General features: G+C 63.7%; 1 protein-coding gene across 2 annotated transcripts in view; it reads right to left on the reverse strand.

Annotated features, from left to right (window-relative positions):
* Window positions 1-12,386, reverse strand: part of RASGRF1 (Ras protein specific guanine nucleotide releasing factor 1) — a 100,434-nt gene that overhangs the window by 31,913 nt on the left and 56,135 nt on the right. For both annotated transcript variants that reach the window (XM_043554604.1, XM_043554603.1), the window contains exons 10-13: window positions 11,453-11,613; window positions 8,257-8,320; window positions 6,323-6,459; window positions 4,187-4,269 (exon numbers count right to left, since the gene is read on the reverse strand). In XM_043554604.1, the coding sequence (XP_043410539.1) occupies window positions 4,187-4,269; window positions 6,323-6,459; window positions 8,257-8,320; window positions 11,453-11,613 (445 nt within the window). The remainder of the gene's footprint in view (window positions 1-4,186; window positions 4,270-6,322; window positions 6,460-8,256; window positions 8,321-11,452; window positions 11,614-12,386) is intronic.

A 12,386-nucleotide genomic window follows, 5' to 3' on the forward strand; every position in this document is an offset into this window, starting at 1 on the left:
CGACCAGGCCGTGGGGGCCTGAGGGCAGGGACCTGAGGTTGGGGCGGCGGGGGCCGGAGGTCAGCGGCCTCTCCCGGGGCGGCGGGAGCCAGCAGCGCCCTTGGGTGCCGAGGCCACAGGAGGGCGCTCTCTCACGCCTGCAGTGAATTTCCATCACGACGGCCCCGGGGCAGCGGTGGCTCCCACTTCTGGACACCGCGAACCTCTGTACCCACACTTTCCTTTCTGTCGAGGCCGCGAGACGCCTGGGATCAGGCGTGCTGCTCGCTCCAGCAGGGACACAGCAGGTGCATTTACCGCCGGGCCTCCTAGGTTTCCTTCCTCACGTTTTGTTTGCCCTAAGTCCTTCCGCACTGGTGACCGTACCTTCTCTGGTCGCTCTTACACACGGGGAGCAGGCTGCCTAAGTGGCCTGTGTTCTGGTGGGATATGATCAGAAGGGTACCTGAACGAGCAAATTCATACGTGACGTTGCTAAAAGGATAAGCCTGGGAATCAGCGAAATGGGCTTCCACGGAAAAGAAATCTAAGGAAATACGAATGCAGCTCATAGAGGCTGTCACGGCCAGAACGCGTCGCACAACAGGGGAGGACACGAGGCTTGGAATCAAATGACACCTGTCAGCCCTGTTTCCTGTGTGGCATCAGACCAGGTACTCGGTCTCATCAGCTGTAAAATGAAAATATCAAGGTTCACCTCACAGCGCTTTTGCAAATATTTAATGAAGCCCGTGCCTCGTGGGCCCAGAATGCTGTGCGGTGCCCAGCTCATTCGGGAGGTAATCGAGCGTCCCCCCCATGGATGTCACGGGCACTTCTGGGGGCCTTTCTGCCAGGGGTGCAGACGCTGTCCTTTAAGGGCCTTCTTTGGAAATGCCCCTGGGGTTGGAAATATCCACGGGTAAGCAAACCACCTTTATCGAGTGGGGACTGCTTCTCAGGACGAGAAAACATGGGAAGTCCACAGAGCCTGGAAAGGCAACGTGGTTTGGAGACCTTCCTGAAGACGCACGAAGGGGACCCTCCAAGGAAACTTTGCCGAAAGGCAGGCGCTTTATAAAATCTTGGGTGGGGTTTCGCCACGACTCAGGAAAATGCATGATAATCTAAGATGAGAAAGATTTCCTGGAAGCAAGAGAGAAGACTGCTGAGTCCAAGGAGAGAGTAGACCGGGTGCTCGGAAATCAGCCGAGCGATGCGCTCGGTCTCCCCCGGCTCAGACCGCTGCTAAGGGCTAAAGCGGCGAGAGAGGGTGTCAGGCACACGAGGGGACAGAGAGGCACCCGGCTCGGAAGGAGGGAAGACGCGGACAGGAGACCGTGTCTGCAGGTGGGAAGGGCTCAGCCTGGGGCTGGGGGGCTCCCGCACGGCTGGCCGACACCTCACGCGTCCTGGAGTGCCTAGCACAGGCCTGGCACCCTAATGGGGGCTGCCGGGCCCCTTGGGCAGCTGTGTGCTTCTAGCACTTTCTTTCTGGGCTCCTTCTGCCACTGGATGGGTAGAGAAGGCTAGAAGCCCCCTCCCTTCCCCCTTCTCCTCTGAAACTGGCCATCACTGCTGGTTACAGGGTCTCTGTTCACCCTGACTTCAGCTCCCCATCTGTAAAGTGGGCGAGTCCAGGAAAGACGCACCGATTCTGATGATTCCCTCGCAGGCCATGTGCCAGATGTCTGCCCCTGTGAGAAGGGGTCTTCAGCCCCTCCCAGCGTGAGCACGTCCTGACCTGACACCCCACACCTCTTGGTGAGACCCCAGTGCATCACCCCCCTTCCCGGGAGGGCGCTCACCTTGAGTCTACCCGTCCTGGAGGCCCCCTGCTGGGGCCGAGCTGTAGTGCCCGGGAGTCGGGGCCGAAGCAGTGGGACCCCTCAGCTCTCTGCGTGGCTGTGGACCCCCCTCTCCCGTGTCCACCAGCAGCCACACAACCAGAGGGCCCGAACTTCCTGCCTCTTTGTCCCGCAGACCCCAAGTCAGGACCCTCCTGACTCACAGTCCGATGTGGGGACCGTGCCAGAAACTCAGGCTTGTGTGGGACATACACGGGGACTGTCCCCTGGCCACCACGGATCCCCACTCGCTTCCTGCCAGAGTGGCAGCTGGGGGAGCCCGTCCCCACCCGGGGCAGCCCTAAGAGCCACAGAGGAAATCCCGGCTCCGCCTGTCCCCTCGCCCCCCCTTCATGGCACACGGCATGGCACACAGGGTGCCAGACACTGCTCGCGCTCTGCTGGCCCAGGACCCCGCTGTGGGGCCACCTGGGCCGGCTTGTCGCCGACCCGTCGGCAGGGAAGGCTGCTGGGGCCAGGGCAGGACGGTGACACCCTGTAAACCAGGTGCCACACCAGTGTCTCACCGTGTTCATGTGTTTTTTCATTTAGAAAATTAAAAGTAAATGTTTAGAGACAGAGTGTGAGCAAAGGAGGGGCAGGGAGAGAGGGAGACGCAGAATCTGAAGCAGCTCCAGGCTCCAAGCCGTCAGCACAGAGCCCGGCGCAGGGCTCGAACCCACGAGCCTCGAGATCGTGACCTGAGCCAAAGTCAGACGCTTCACTGACGGAGACCCCAGGTGCCCCTGTGTCTCACTGGGCTTAGAACAGACGCGCTGCACCATTCGACTGGCTGTGAACGCAGCCGCCGCTCCCGTGCAGGCTGCCACCTCCACGACGCGCCCTCTCCCCCCCACTCAGCCCCACGGGGCGATTCATCGTCACCAACACACACGGGCCTTCCTGCCTCTGCACCTTTGCTCATGCTGTTCCCTCCTCCCAGAGTGCCCTTCCCCGCCACCACCCTCATGGTCAGCTCTGATGTCCCCTCTCAAGGGCATCTTGCCCACTGTACCAGGTGACATCGCCACTAGATGTCTGGTCCCTCCAGCGCCCCCCCGACTCCGTCTCTGACTCACGACGGTGTTTCATCACTTCCCGCGCGCGTCTCTCACTGCAGGGTGAGCACAGAGCACGTCCGATCGCCGCTGCTCCCACGTTCTCGCAGGACCGCCCACCGTGGCCGCTCCCCCTGGAGCCTGGGGGCTGTGTGCCCTCGACACGTCCCTTCCGTTTGGACGTTCCCTGCACTCTGTCACTATTTTCACCTTCACAGGCGACACCTCGCTCGCTTCTGCAGCCTCAAGAGGCGTCCTGGGCAGACGGGTGGGCTTCTGCTCTATGTTCAGCCTTAATTCCGCGTGATTTTAATTTGCTCGTGAAAACAGCCCTCCCTTTTGTCTCGTCGCATCAGAGAGCACAGGTTGGGTCAGCAAGCTGCTGCGCTGGGCCCTCTGAGAGCGGGCTGACGGGGAACGCGGCTCAGGACGCAGGTTCAGGCACACCTGAGCTTCCCCGAGCGGGCCGTCGGAGGCGTCTACGCTCACTGCAGGACCACCACCAGCTCTCTGCACGTAAAGGATAAACACGCACGTCCTCGGACCCCCCAGCAACACAAATCCAGGAGGTATCGCCATCTCCCGCTTGCTCAAAGCCCGAGCTCGGAAACGTGACGTCACCGTCCGTCGTGACACACGGAGCCAGGGCTGGGGACCGGGATGCTGCCCTCACGTTCACACCTTCCTCGGGCTCCGCTGGCCCCCGCTGTGCCGTCACGGAGCCGAACGCCACCTCCCGGGGTCGCCGGGACGCTCAGCACACCTTGTGCGCACGACCCTGCCTGGGCTTCCCCGGCCCTGTGTGCACAGAGACGCCTTCACGCCAGGGCTGAAGCGTGCGCCCGAGGCCCCCGGAGTGTCAGGGACCCGCGGGCCGCTGCCAGGACGGGGCAGGAGGAGGGTGAGGCCAGGGGCCGGGGGAGGAGCAGGCCCAGTGGCCAGGGAGGTCGGACGGGGTGGCCTGCAGCCCCCTCGCCCCTGCACCTGCTGAGACAAACACTGCGGCTCCGCGGCCCGTGTTTCTGCAGTGTTCTCGTTTCGTAATTAGAAGAAAAAAAATAGCCACTTGAGAAAAAAAAAGGCAGCACGAAGCTTCACCTGTGCCGTCGTTTAAACAGCCTGCCGCGAAAATCCACGTTTTATGAAACAGAAACTAAGCCAAAGCCATCGTCCAAACAGACGTTAAGTCAACACCGACAAACAGGCAGACACCCCCAAACCGCACAGACGCGGCCCAGCGGCCGGCCGGCCCGGTGCCCCTGCTGCTGTCCGGGCCGCGAGCAGGCTCCGGCGGGCACTTACTTGATCATCTGCGGAACGGTGACCTTGGAATTCTCCTCAAACGCGTTCATCATGAGGCCATTGCAGCGGATGTTGTCCACACACTGGAATCAGGGAGGCCCAGGGTCAGAGCCCGGCCGCCGCCGAGGGGGCGGCCGGCGTGCCCAGCCTGACGCGGGGGCCTCGCGCGCCTGAGGGGGTCGTCCAGGCACGGCGGGTGGGGCACAGCCTTCCTTCGCCGCGTCTGGAGGTCAGCTCCCCTTCCGTGACCTTTGGGGGATTGCCTGACCTCGCTGGGCCTCCTGTCCCTGACTTCAAAGCGGGGACAATGACTCCTACGCAGCCAGATTGTTCGCAAGAGGAGGCGCCTGACCTGGGGGGTCTGTCGCTGACCTCTGGGGGTCTGGCGTGAAGGGCGAGGTCAGAGCCACGGTCGTCGGGGTCCCCCTGCCAGAGGCTGGCCCCCTACGCCCCTGAGTGCGCGTGCTGTCCTGCACCCCGGGTCCTCCATCCACCCTCGGCCAGTGCTCTGAGGCCGCGGGCGGTTCCGTGGCCAAGCTCCCACCTCGGGCGGGGAGTGGTTAGGCTGCCTGCACAGGGGAAGACGCACTGAACTTTAAGCCTCTGGAAAATTCAAATCCATATTCTGTTTCGAAGCAGCAGCCCCCACCCAAATGAAAATACCTTTTTTTCCAGGGGAGGGGGGGCGGGGAGGACTTTTTCCCTTCTCACTGCCCCCCTCCCCGAAACCTTCACATCTTTGCCATGGGAGGGTTTCCTCTCGGTTCAGAATCTCCTGGTTTTGAGGATGTGTGTGTGGAGGGGGCTCAAAGTCACCAGGAAGTTGGGAGAGGCTGGCACAGCAGGGACGGCCCTGCCCCCTGTGCTGGGGACCAGCGTCCGGTCAAGGCTGGGCCCCCAGATCTTTGGGAGGGGGCTTTTATTTTTAAAAGTTTTAAATACTTATTTATTTTTGAGAGAGAGAACAGTGTGTGAGCAGGCGAGGGGCAGAGAGAGAGGGAGACACAGAATCCGAAGCAGGCTCCAGGCTCTGAGCTGTCAGCACAGAGCCGGACGTGGGGCTCGAACCCATGAACTGTGAGATCGTGACCTGAGCCGAACTAATTGTGCCCCGGGAGGTGGGGGGGGGGGCGGGACTTTCAGAGGAAGGTTCCTGTTCCCCGCACTGCCCAGCCCAGTGTCTCCACCCCGCTGCTCTTAGGCTGTCTTCAGCTCTGCCTCTACCAGCAACACCAGAACTCAGGGCGCCCGGCTGTGGACAGAGCTCCCCAGAGGCATGAGGGGGCCTGGGGATGGGCTGGGGGCCCTGACGCCTGCTGGGATCAGCACTCTTTCCTAGTGTCTGGTTTTCCGGGTTTCTCTGGGGCACACTGGGCTCCCAGAAAGAGCACACATCTACCACACGGTACCCTGTCGTGCCTCGTTCTTCCGGCCTTTCCAGACGGGCAGCAGGCCAGGGAGCTGGGGGAGCGGGCGGTCGGGGGCGGGGGGCCCGGCATTAAAGAGAGCGGATCCCCAGCTTTGGCGTCCGCTGCTCCCTCACCCCGCGGAGGGCAGGCCGCAGGCAGACGGCCGGGGAGGGGTTCCTGGCTGCGGGGAGGGGCTGTACTAACCCGCCGCCTGTCCTGGAGCCCGGTGCACTGACAGCCTCTTCCAGACTCCCATGTCCCAGACTCCCTGTCTGACTTCCGGACAGACTCTGCCTGGTCTCACAGGAGTCCGTGGCTTGCCGGCTCTGCTCACCCCTCCCTGGAAAGCTGTGCTCACGGCCCTAACGCTTGGGCAGGCCCGATGGAGGCCGAGGCACTCTGTGTAGCTGACCCGAGGCCGTGTGGGGCCTTTGGTCTCCAGCACCCCTGGGCTTAGGATGCTCAGACTTTTCTGTGCTTACCAATGGCCCGCGGCAGGTGCTAAAATGCACTTGCATCGGTAAGTCTGCTGGGGCCTGGGGGCAGCTTAAAAACCTGGACTTTTAGAAACCACTGTGGCATGAGATCCAGGTGCCAAGGGTTCTCCTCCCACTCTGCCAACGTGAGGGCAGCACTTGGAGGGAACTTGTGTCTTTTCCTTGAGCACATGGAGCCCGTCCCCCCCCCTCCTCCCCTGCCACTCCCAGGAACAGGTGACCCTGCTCACCTGGCTGATGTCACTGGTCCACGCCGCCTTCTCCTGTCTGGACGAGGCCACCAGGATGACCGTGAAAGGCGGGGAATCCTTGGGCTCCACTCCGATCTTAAAATCCAAGTGGTCTATGTCTTGGCTGGACCCTTTGGCTTCCGGTTGGCAAAACACAGAGTCAGCATGAGTGGGGTCTCTCTGAGTCGGGAAACCTCTGACAAGGCCCTGTCTGTCTTACCCCCTGGAGGACAGTGGTGGTGGAGGGAGTGGGCACCTGGCCACTTGCTGTATCAGACATTCTCCCCTGCACTCCCGGAGGGAGGGGAGCCCCCTCGAGACGGACAAAGCAAGGACCTGGGCTGAGAAGCAGCTTACAACACGTGGGCGGTCCGGCAACAGAGCCGTGGGCACCCCCCTGCCCTTGTCACATCTCGGGGTAGCTGAGGTCACGAGTGATAACGTCCTGGAGACCCCCCGCAGGGCGGCAGCGAGGCCAGGACGAGAACGGCCTCGGGGCCGGGCCCTCCCGCCATCCCAGGGTGGTACCAGGCGGGGCTGGATGGGGAACTTCAGCTGGATGGGCCACTTTCGCGGCCCCGACCGGACACTGAGCTCAGTGTAGACCTCCCCAAGAGCAAAGCGCCTTCTCTGCATTTTCGTTACTGTTCTCCACCTGGGAGCTTCCTTCAAGTCTTGGGAGCTGGAAGACCGAGCTCACAGTTTAGGATGCCTTCACTGTGCCCTCGTGAACCGGGGAACCACTTGGTGGAACGACGCAGAAGCCCGGCTCTGTCCTGCGGTCGCTACGCGGCCGTGGGGGGCGCCCTTCCCGCCCCAGACGCGGACGCCCCCGCGCACGTCCAGAGACCGTGTGGCGTCTCTGGGGCCCCCGCCCCTTCCAGTTGGGACCCTCCAGGATTTCAGGGTTTCCTGCTGGGCACAGGGGAGCCTGTTCCGTGTGGTGACGCGGGGAGGGGATGCTGGCGGGTCCTCTGAGAAGCGGGGTGCCTGCCTGTGAGCAAGGGTGCTGAGGGGGGCTGCACAGCGCAGGGCCTCTACCTCCCTTGGCCCCGGAGGGAAAGTGGCTTTGGGGCCTGACCACTGCACTGAAGCCTGGGCTTTCCCGTGGCCCAGCCGAGGCCACGACTGGAGAAGGTTCCGCGGCAAAGGACGCTCCAGACAGACCGAGCCTATGCTTCCCGTGGGGGTTGCCTGGCTCGGCTCCAGTGGACGTGCAGGGAAGGCACAGAGCCCTGCCACCGGAGCTGACCGGGGGCACGGGCCTGAGTGTGTGTGGACGAGGCTCCCGGCGCCTGGCAGACCCCCAGCCCGAGCCCCGGGCCTGGACCAGGATCCAAGGTGGCTCAGCCCTGTTCCGGGGCACCCCAGTCTGGGGAAGGGTGAAGACACCGGGTCCTGTGCCCCGGGGCGGGGCAGTGAAGAAGGGACACGAGGACCAACCTTAGCCCAATCAAGTGACACTAGTGACCCCACCCGTAACCGAAAACAATGACCCTGTCCCCCAGGGAGCCGGGGAGGGAAATCCCACAGAGCCCTCCCCCCACAGCCGGGCAACCCCCCTTGTGTCCCCCCGTGCTGGTGTCACATGTCCCCACACTTCCCACTGGAGGACAGAGCAGGCCCAGGGCCTCTCCGGCCTCTCGTGCGTGGCGCCCAGGACCTGTGCGTGGGGGTGCTCAGTGGACCCGTACGTGGCACCTGTGGACGTGCTCGGTGGAGTGCAGTGACCCCAGACTGAACGGTGTGCCAACCACTCAGGGGGCCCGAAGAGTGTGGGAGGAACAGGGAAGCGGACCAAGGCCCTCCCACTGCGGGCCCGGCTTCTCTGGGTCCAAGAGCAGGACGTTCCCCATGACACGGCGGGTCTGGGGTGGGTGAGAGTCTGTGGGGGCGGCCGTGCGCACGGGCACGCGTGCGGCCCCCAGCCCTACCTTCTTCCTCCGTGCTCTCTGGGTCCTCCAGCAAGGTGCAGTCGATGAGGGAGATGACCCCGTTCTGAAAAACAGCAGGGCCACCTCGAGTCACCAGGACACGGGCCGGTGAAGGGCCCCGGGACTGGGGCGTGGCACGGCCATACAAGCGCGAGGCTGTGTGCGTCACGTTCCGCGCGGGCACTCTGGTTCCCACGTGGAAGGACGTGCTCTTCGCATCGGGGCCCCCACGAAGCAGATCAGGCGGGACTGTCTCGGGGGCTTTCCAGGGACGAGGGTCAAGGGTGGGTGGGGCGGGGGCTGCGGAATCCCCGATTCCGGGCTGAGACTCCACGTCTGCAGCCTGGACACGGGTTTACCGGACTCCGCACATGTCTCGTTCTGATTTTACAGATGAGGAGATGAGATCGGAGACGGGGATCACGCCTGAGGTCATCCGGACCCTTAGAGCTGGGGTCGCAACCTACTGGTTGCCCGTTATCGGGGGCATCTGGGTCCTTGAGAGTGGGAGCACCTCCGGGCATCGGCTGCCCCGGCACCATGGTGAACAGGGACCACAGCCGCGGGTGCAGGATGCCGACGCCCCCCCCAGAGCTGAGGTCCACTCCCCTCCCTGCCAAGTGCGGGCAGGACTCGGTCACCTGTGTCTCAGATGCTGTGCGCCTGTGGGAGCCACAGCCCCCTGCTTGCTCTGCGGGGGGTCCCTGGGACCACGTGTTCTGGGGGAGCCACAGCAGGAAGGCTGGTACGGCGGGAGAGCTCAGCCTGGACGCCAGCTCGAGAGACCCCGGGCCCCACCCGCCCAGCCGGGGGCTCCAGGCCTCCTCACTCAGAAGCTGAGACCTTGGATGTGGGTAATTCGTCCCACGGGGCGGGTAAGCGGGTAAGTAACGTAATAACTGATGGCGACAGAGACGCTGGCCACACATTCAATCTCCACGCAGGTGTTTGCAGGGACGGCAGCCCGGGGGCCAGCAGGACCGGAGGGGGCATCGGGGCGTCCCCAATCCTGGGTTCTGCTTCTCGCTTTGCTGCTCGGTGGCCTCGGGCGAGCCCCGGGCTTGATCATCTGTAAAGCCCCACCTAGCTCTGACGCGATCTTCCTTCTGGAAGACCTTAGGGTAGTTTTACAGCTTGACTTTGAGCCTGTACTTCAAGGACACAGACTCTGGAGCCAGACTGCCGGCCCGGGACCAAACCCCGCTCTGCCGCTTGCGGGCTTCTAGACGCCCCAGGTCCTTTATCCGTAAATCGGGGAAGTAACCGTATCGGCTTCGGCGGGTCGTTCCAGGAGTTGAGTGTGCGCACTTGGGGGAGTGCCTGGCCCGCGGTAACGCTTACGCCAGGGCTCGCTACCGCGAGTATCGTTACAAGTTCACGACCACGTAACTGAAAGTGACGACGACGACGGTTACCCGCCGAGCAGGTACTGTGTCCCAGGCACCACGCCACGGCCTTGCTTCACGCTCACGGCATCCCCGAGGGACGCGTTTTCACCCCCATCGCGCAGATGGATTAACCGAGGCCTGGTGAGGCACCTGCTGGCAGGAGCGGGTGCTGGGACTTGACGAGCATCTCCGTGTTCCTTACGAGAAAAACTTTAAAAGCCCAAACAAACACCCCCAACCAAGATACGACAAAGGGAAAGACATGTGCTTTCAGGCAGCGTCTCCAGTTCGACCTGCCCCGCTGACCCCCCGCCTGCAGGAAACGTCCCCCCAGCCCGACAGAGATCCTCAGCCGAGACTCTGGAGCTAATGAATACGGACAGCTCTCCCTGACCCGGAATTCGGTCGAAACCGGAGCGTTCGCCGTAAGCGGACTTCCCCTCATGGAGCCAAAAGGCCGATTTGTGCACGTGTCAACATAAGCGGTGCGTTCCCCGCAGCCACAGCGTCTCGTAGTGTCTCTGTGCGCTCTGGGCCAGGCATCCCGGGTCTGGAAGAGCGGCTTGTCCGAGGCTCTGGCTTAATCGAGGGCACCTTCCGGCCTTTTCTAGGCTGCCGCAGCGTGTTCGGACCCAAGACCCTCCGAAGTGCGCTTCGCTGGGAGACCGCGGTTCACAGGTGCTCTGCCTCGACCGGGAAGATGCGCCCCCACCGCCAGCTGCTTGCGCCTCTGCAGGGCCTCTGGTGAGGATGGTCACCCCTGCTTTGCAGACAGGGAACTGAGGGAGAGACGGGCAGGGGCAGTTCTGGGCTGTTCCAGGCTCTCGTGCGTGTGAGAGACTGAGTCGGGGCCAGGTCCTAAACTCGGGGCAGTGAGATAAACAATGTGCCAAGCTGGGTGCAGGCTGACAGCAGGTGGCACCTGAGTAGCCACGAAGGACAGGAAGGCGGTCTTCCAGGGGAGAAACAAGGGGACAGTATGAGCCAAGGCCCTGTGGTCTGTGAAGGAGCAGGAGGCGTTTGAGGTGCTGATTCCCCGTCACCTTTGCCCTCTGTGACTACTTAATTGTCCCAGGGAGGCGGAGTGCAGTCCCCCACGACCACACTGTCGAGTTCCCCTCGTTTGGGGAAATTGCAGGGTCAGCACATCCGTGTGGCGGGTAAGTCTCCCCCTGGGAAAACCACCTCCGCGATCACGGCATCCCCCTGCCAGCGAGCGTTCCCCCTTGCTTTGGGGACGGGCCGATCAGCAGAGCACGTGCGGTCTCCTGCAGGGCCGTGGGGTCCCGAGGACGGCCCTTCGTGTCTGCTCTCCTGCTGGCACGTCGTGCCTGGGATGCCCCGCGTGCCGCTGTGCGAGCTCCTCCTGAGAGGAGGCTCTGGGCGCTGCTCCGGCCTCAGCAGGTGCCGTCCTCCACCCGGCCCCTCACACGCACACACGCACACACACTGGCAGACGCATGCACACGCACACACGCACACACACTGGCAGACGCATGCACACGCACACACGCGCACACACACGCACGCCTCTCAGCGGTTTGTCTAGACCCCCGGGCCCTCTGCCCTGGCACCAGCGGTCGGGGACTCCTCTGGGGGTCCTGACACGCGCTCCCGTGTTCCCCATGATTTCTCCAGCAGAAAACCCGGCTGTGTCCAGCTCTCTCCGACCCGCTCGTCAGACCAGCACACACGTGTGCACTCTCAGGTGTCCGATCCCCAGCCCGCCGTCTGGGCCCCAGGTCAGGGTCAGCTGGGCCCCCGTGGTGGTGCCCGCCACGAGCCTCTGCAGCCCCCGCAGCCCTCACCTTGGTCAGGTGCAGTTTCCCGCCAGAGCCCCTGGTGCAGATGATGAGATGCTTGGAGAACAGGAAACACTGTCGCTCGCCCTCTTTCTTCAGGGACAGAGACCCCAGGCGGCCCCTGGTGATCTTGCCCTTCTCAGACATGGGCACCTGGATGAGGGAGCCTGTGGGTGGAGGGCAGACCCTGAGCCCACCTCCCAGAGCCACGCCCGCCGCCGGCCAGCTCTCAGGTGGGTCACGATGCCGGGAGGGGGGAGTCAAGGGTCCTGGTAGCAGGTGCACCCCGGACGCTCTCTCAGCCCCGTCAGCCTGTCCCTGCAGGACCCCTCGGCCCCCTGCCGGGGCCCCGGCAAGTGGAGGAGCCTCCAGGACAGGTCCCCCGGGGTGGGAATGCAGGGCTGGGTGGGGGTGGGGGCAGCACACGTGGGGAGTCGGCTCTAGAGCAGAAGGGTCAGCACCAGGCACGGCCCCGTGGCCACGGCAGACACGACTGCTCAGGCACAGCACACCGGCCCCGTCCCTGACACCGTGTGCGGGAGGCCACTCCCGGGCAGGGCCATCCGGGGGAAGAAGCCCCCTACTGCCCCTGCTCCCGCCCCACACGTCCCTCCTCCCCCTCCTCCCCCTCCTCCCCCTGGGCTGTCGGTCAGGCACCTGCCCAGCACTCTTCTGCGCTCCCTCCTAGCTCAGCTCGTTACCTGTGGCTCCGAGTGCCGCTCCTTGGCGGGAAAGCCCCTCCTTTCCACCTCGTGAACTCCTATTTGTGCTTCCCTCCCAGGAAGGCCTGCCCGACTCCCCTCACCCTGCCTCCCGCCCCGTCCGGCGCTGCCTGGAGCCCCGTCCTGCGTCTGTCTCAGGACCCCCTGCACTGTCCGCTTCTGGAGGGGGGACCGGCCTGCTCTCTGGGTGTCCCTGGAGCCCAGCGTTGGCCCGGCAT

This window comes from Prionailurus bengalensis, chromosome B3 (genome assembly GCF_016509475.1).
Source record: "Prionailurus bengalensis isolate Pbe53 chromosome B3, Fcat_Pben_1.1_paternal_pri, whole genome shotgun sequence".
NCBI lineage: Eukaryota > Metazoa > Chordata > Mammalia > Carnivora > Felidae > Prionailurus > Prionailurus bengalensis.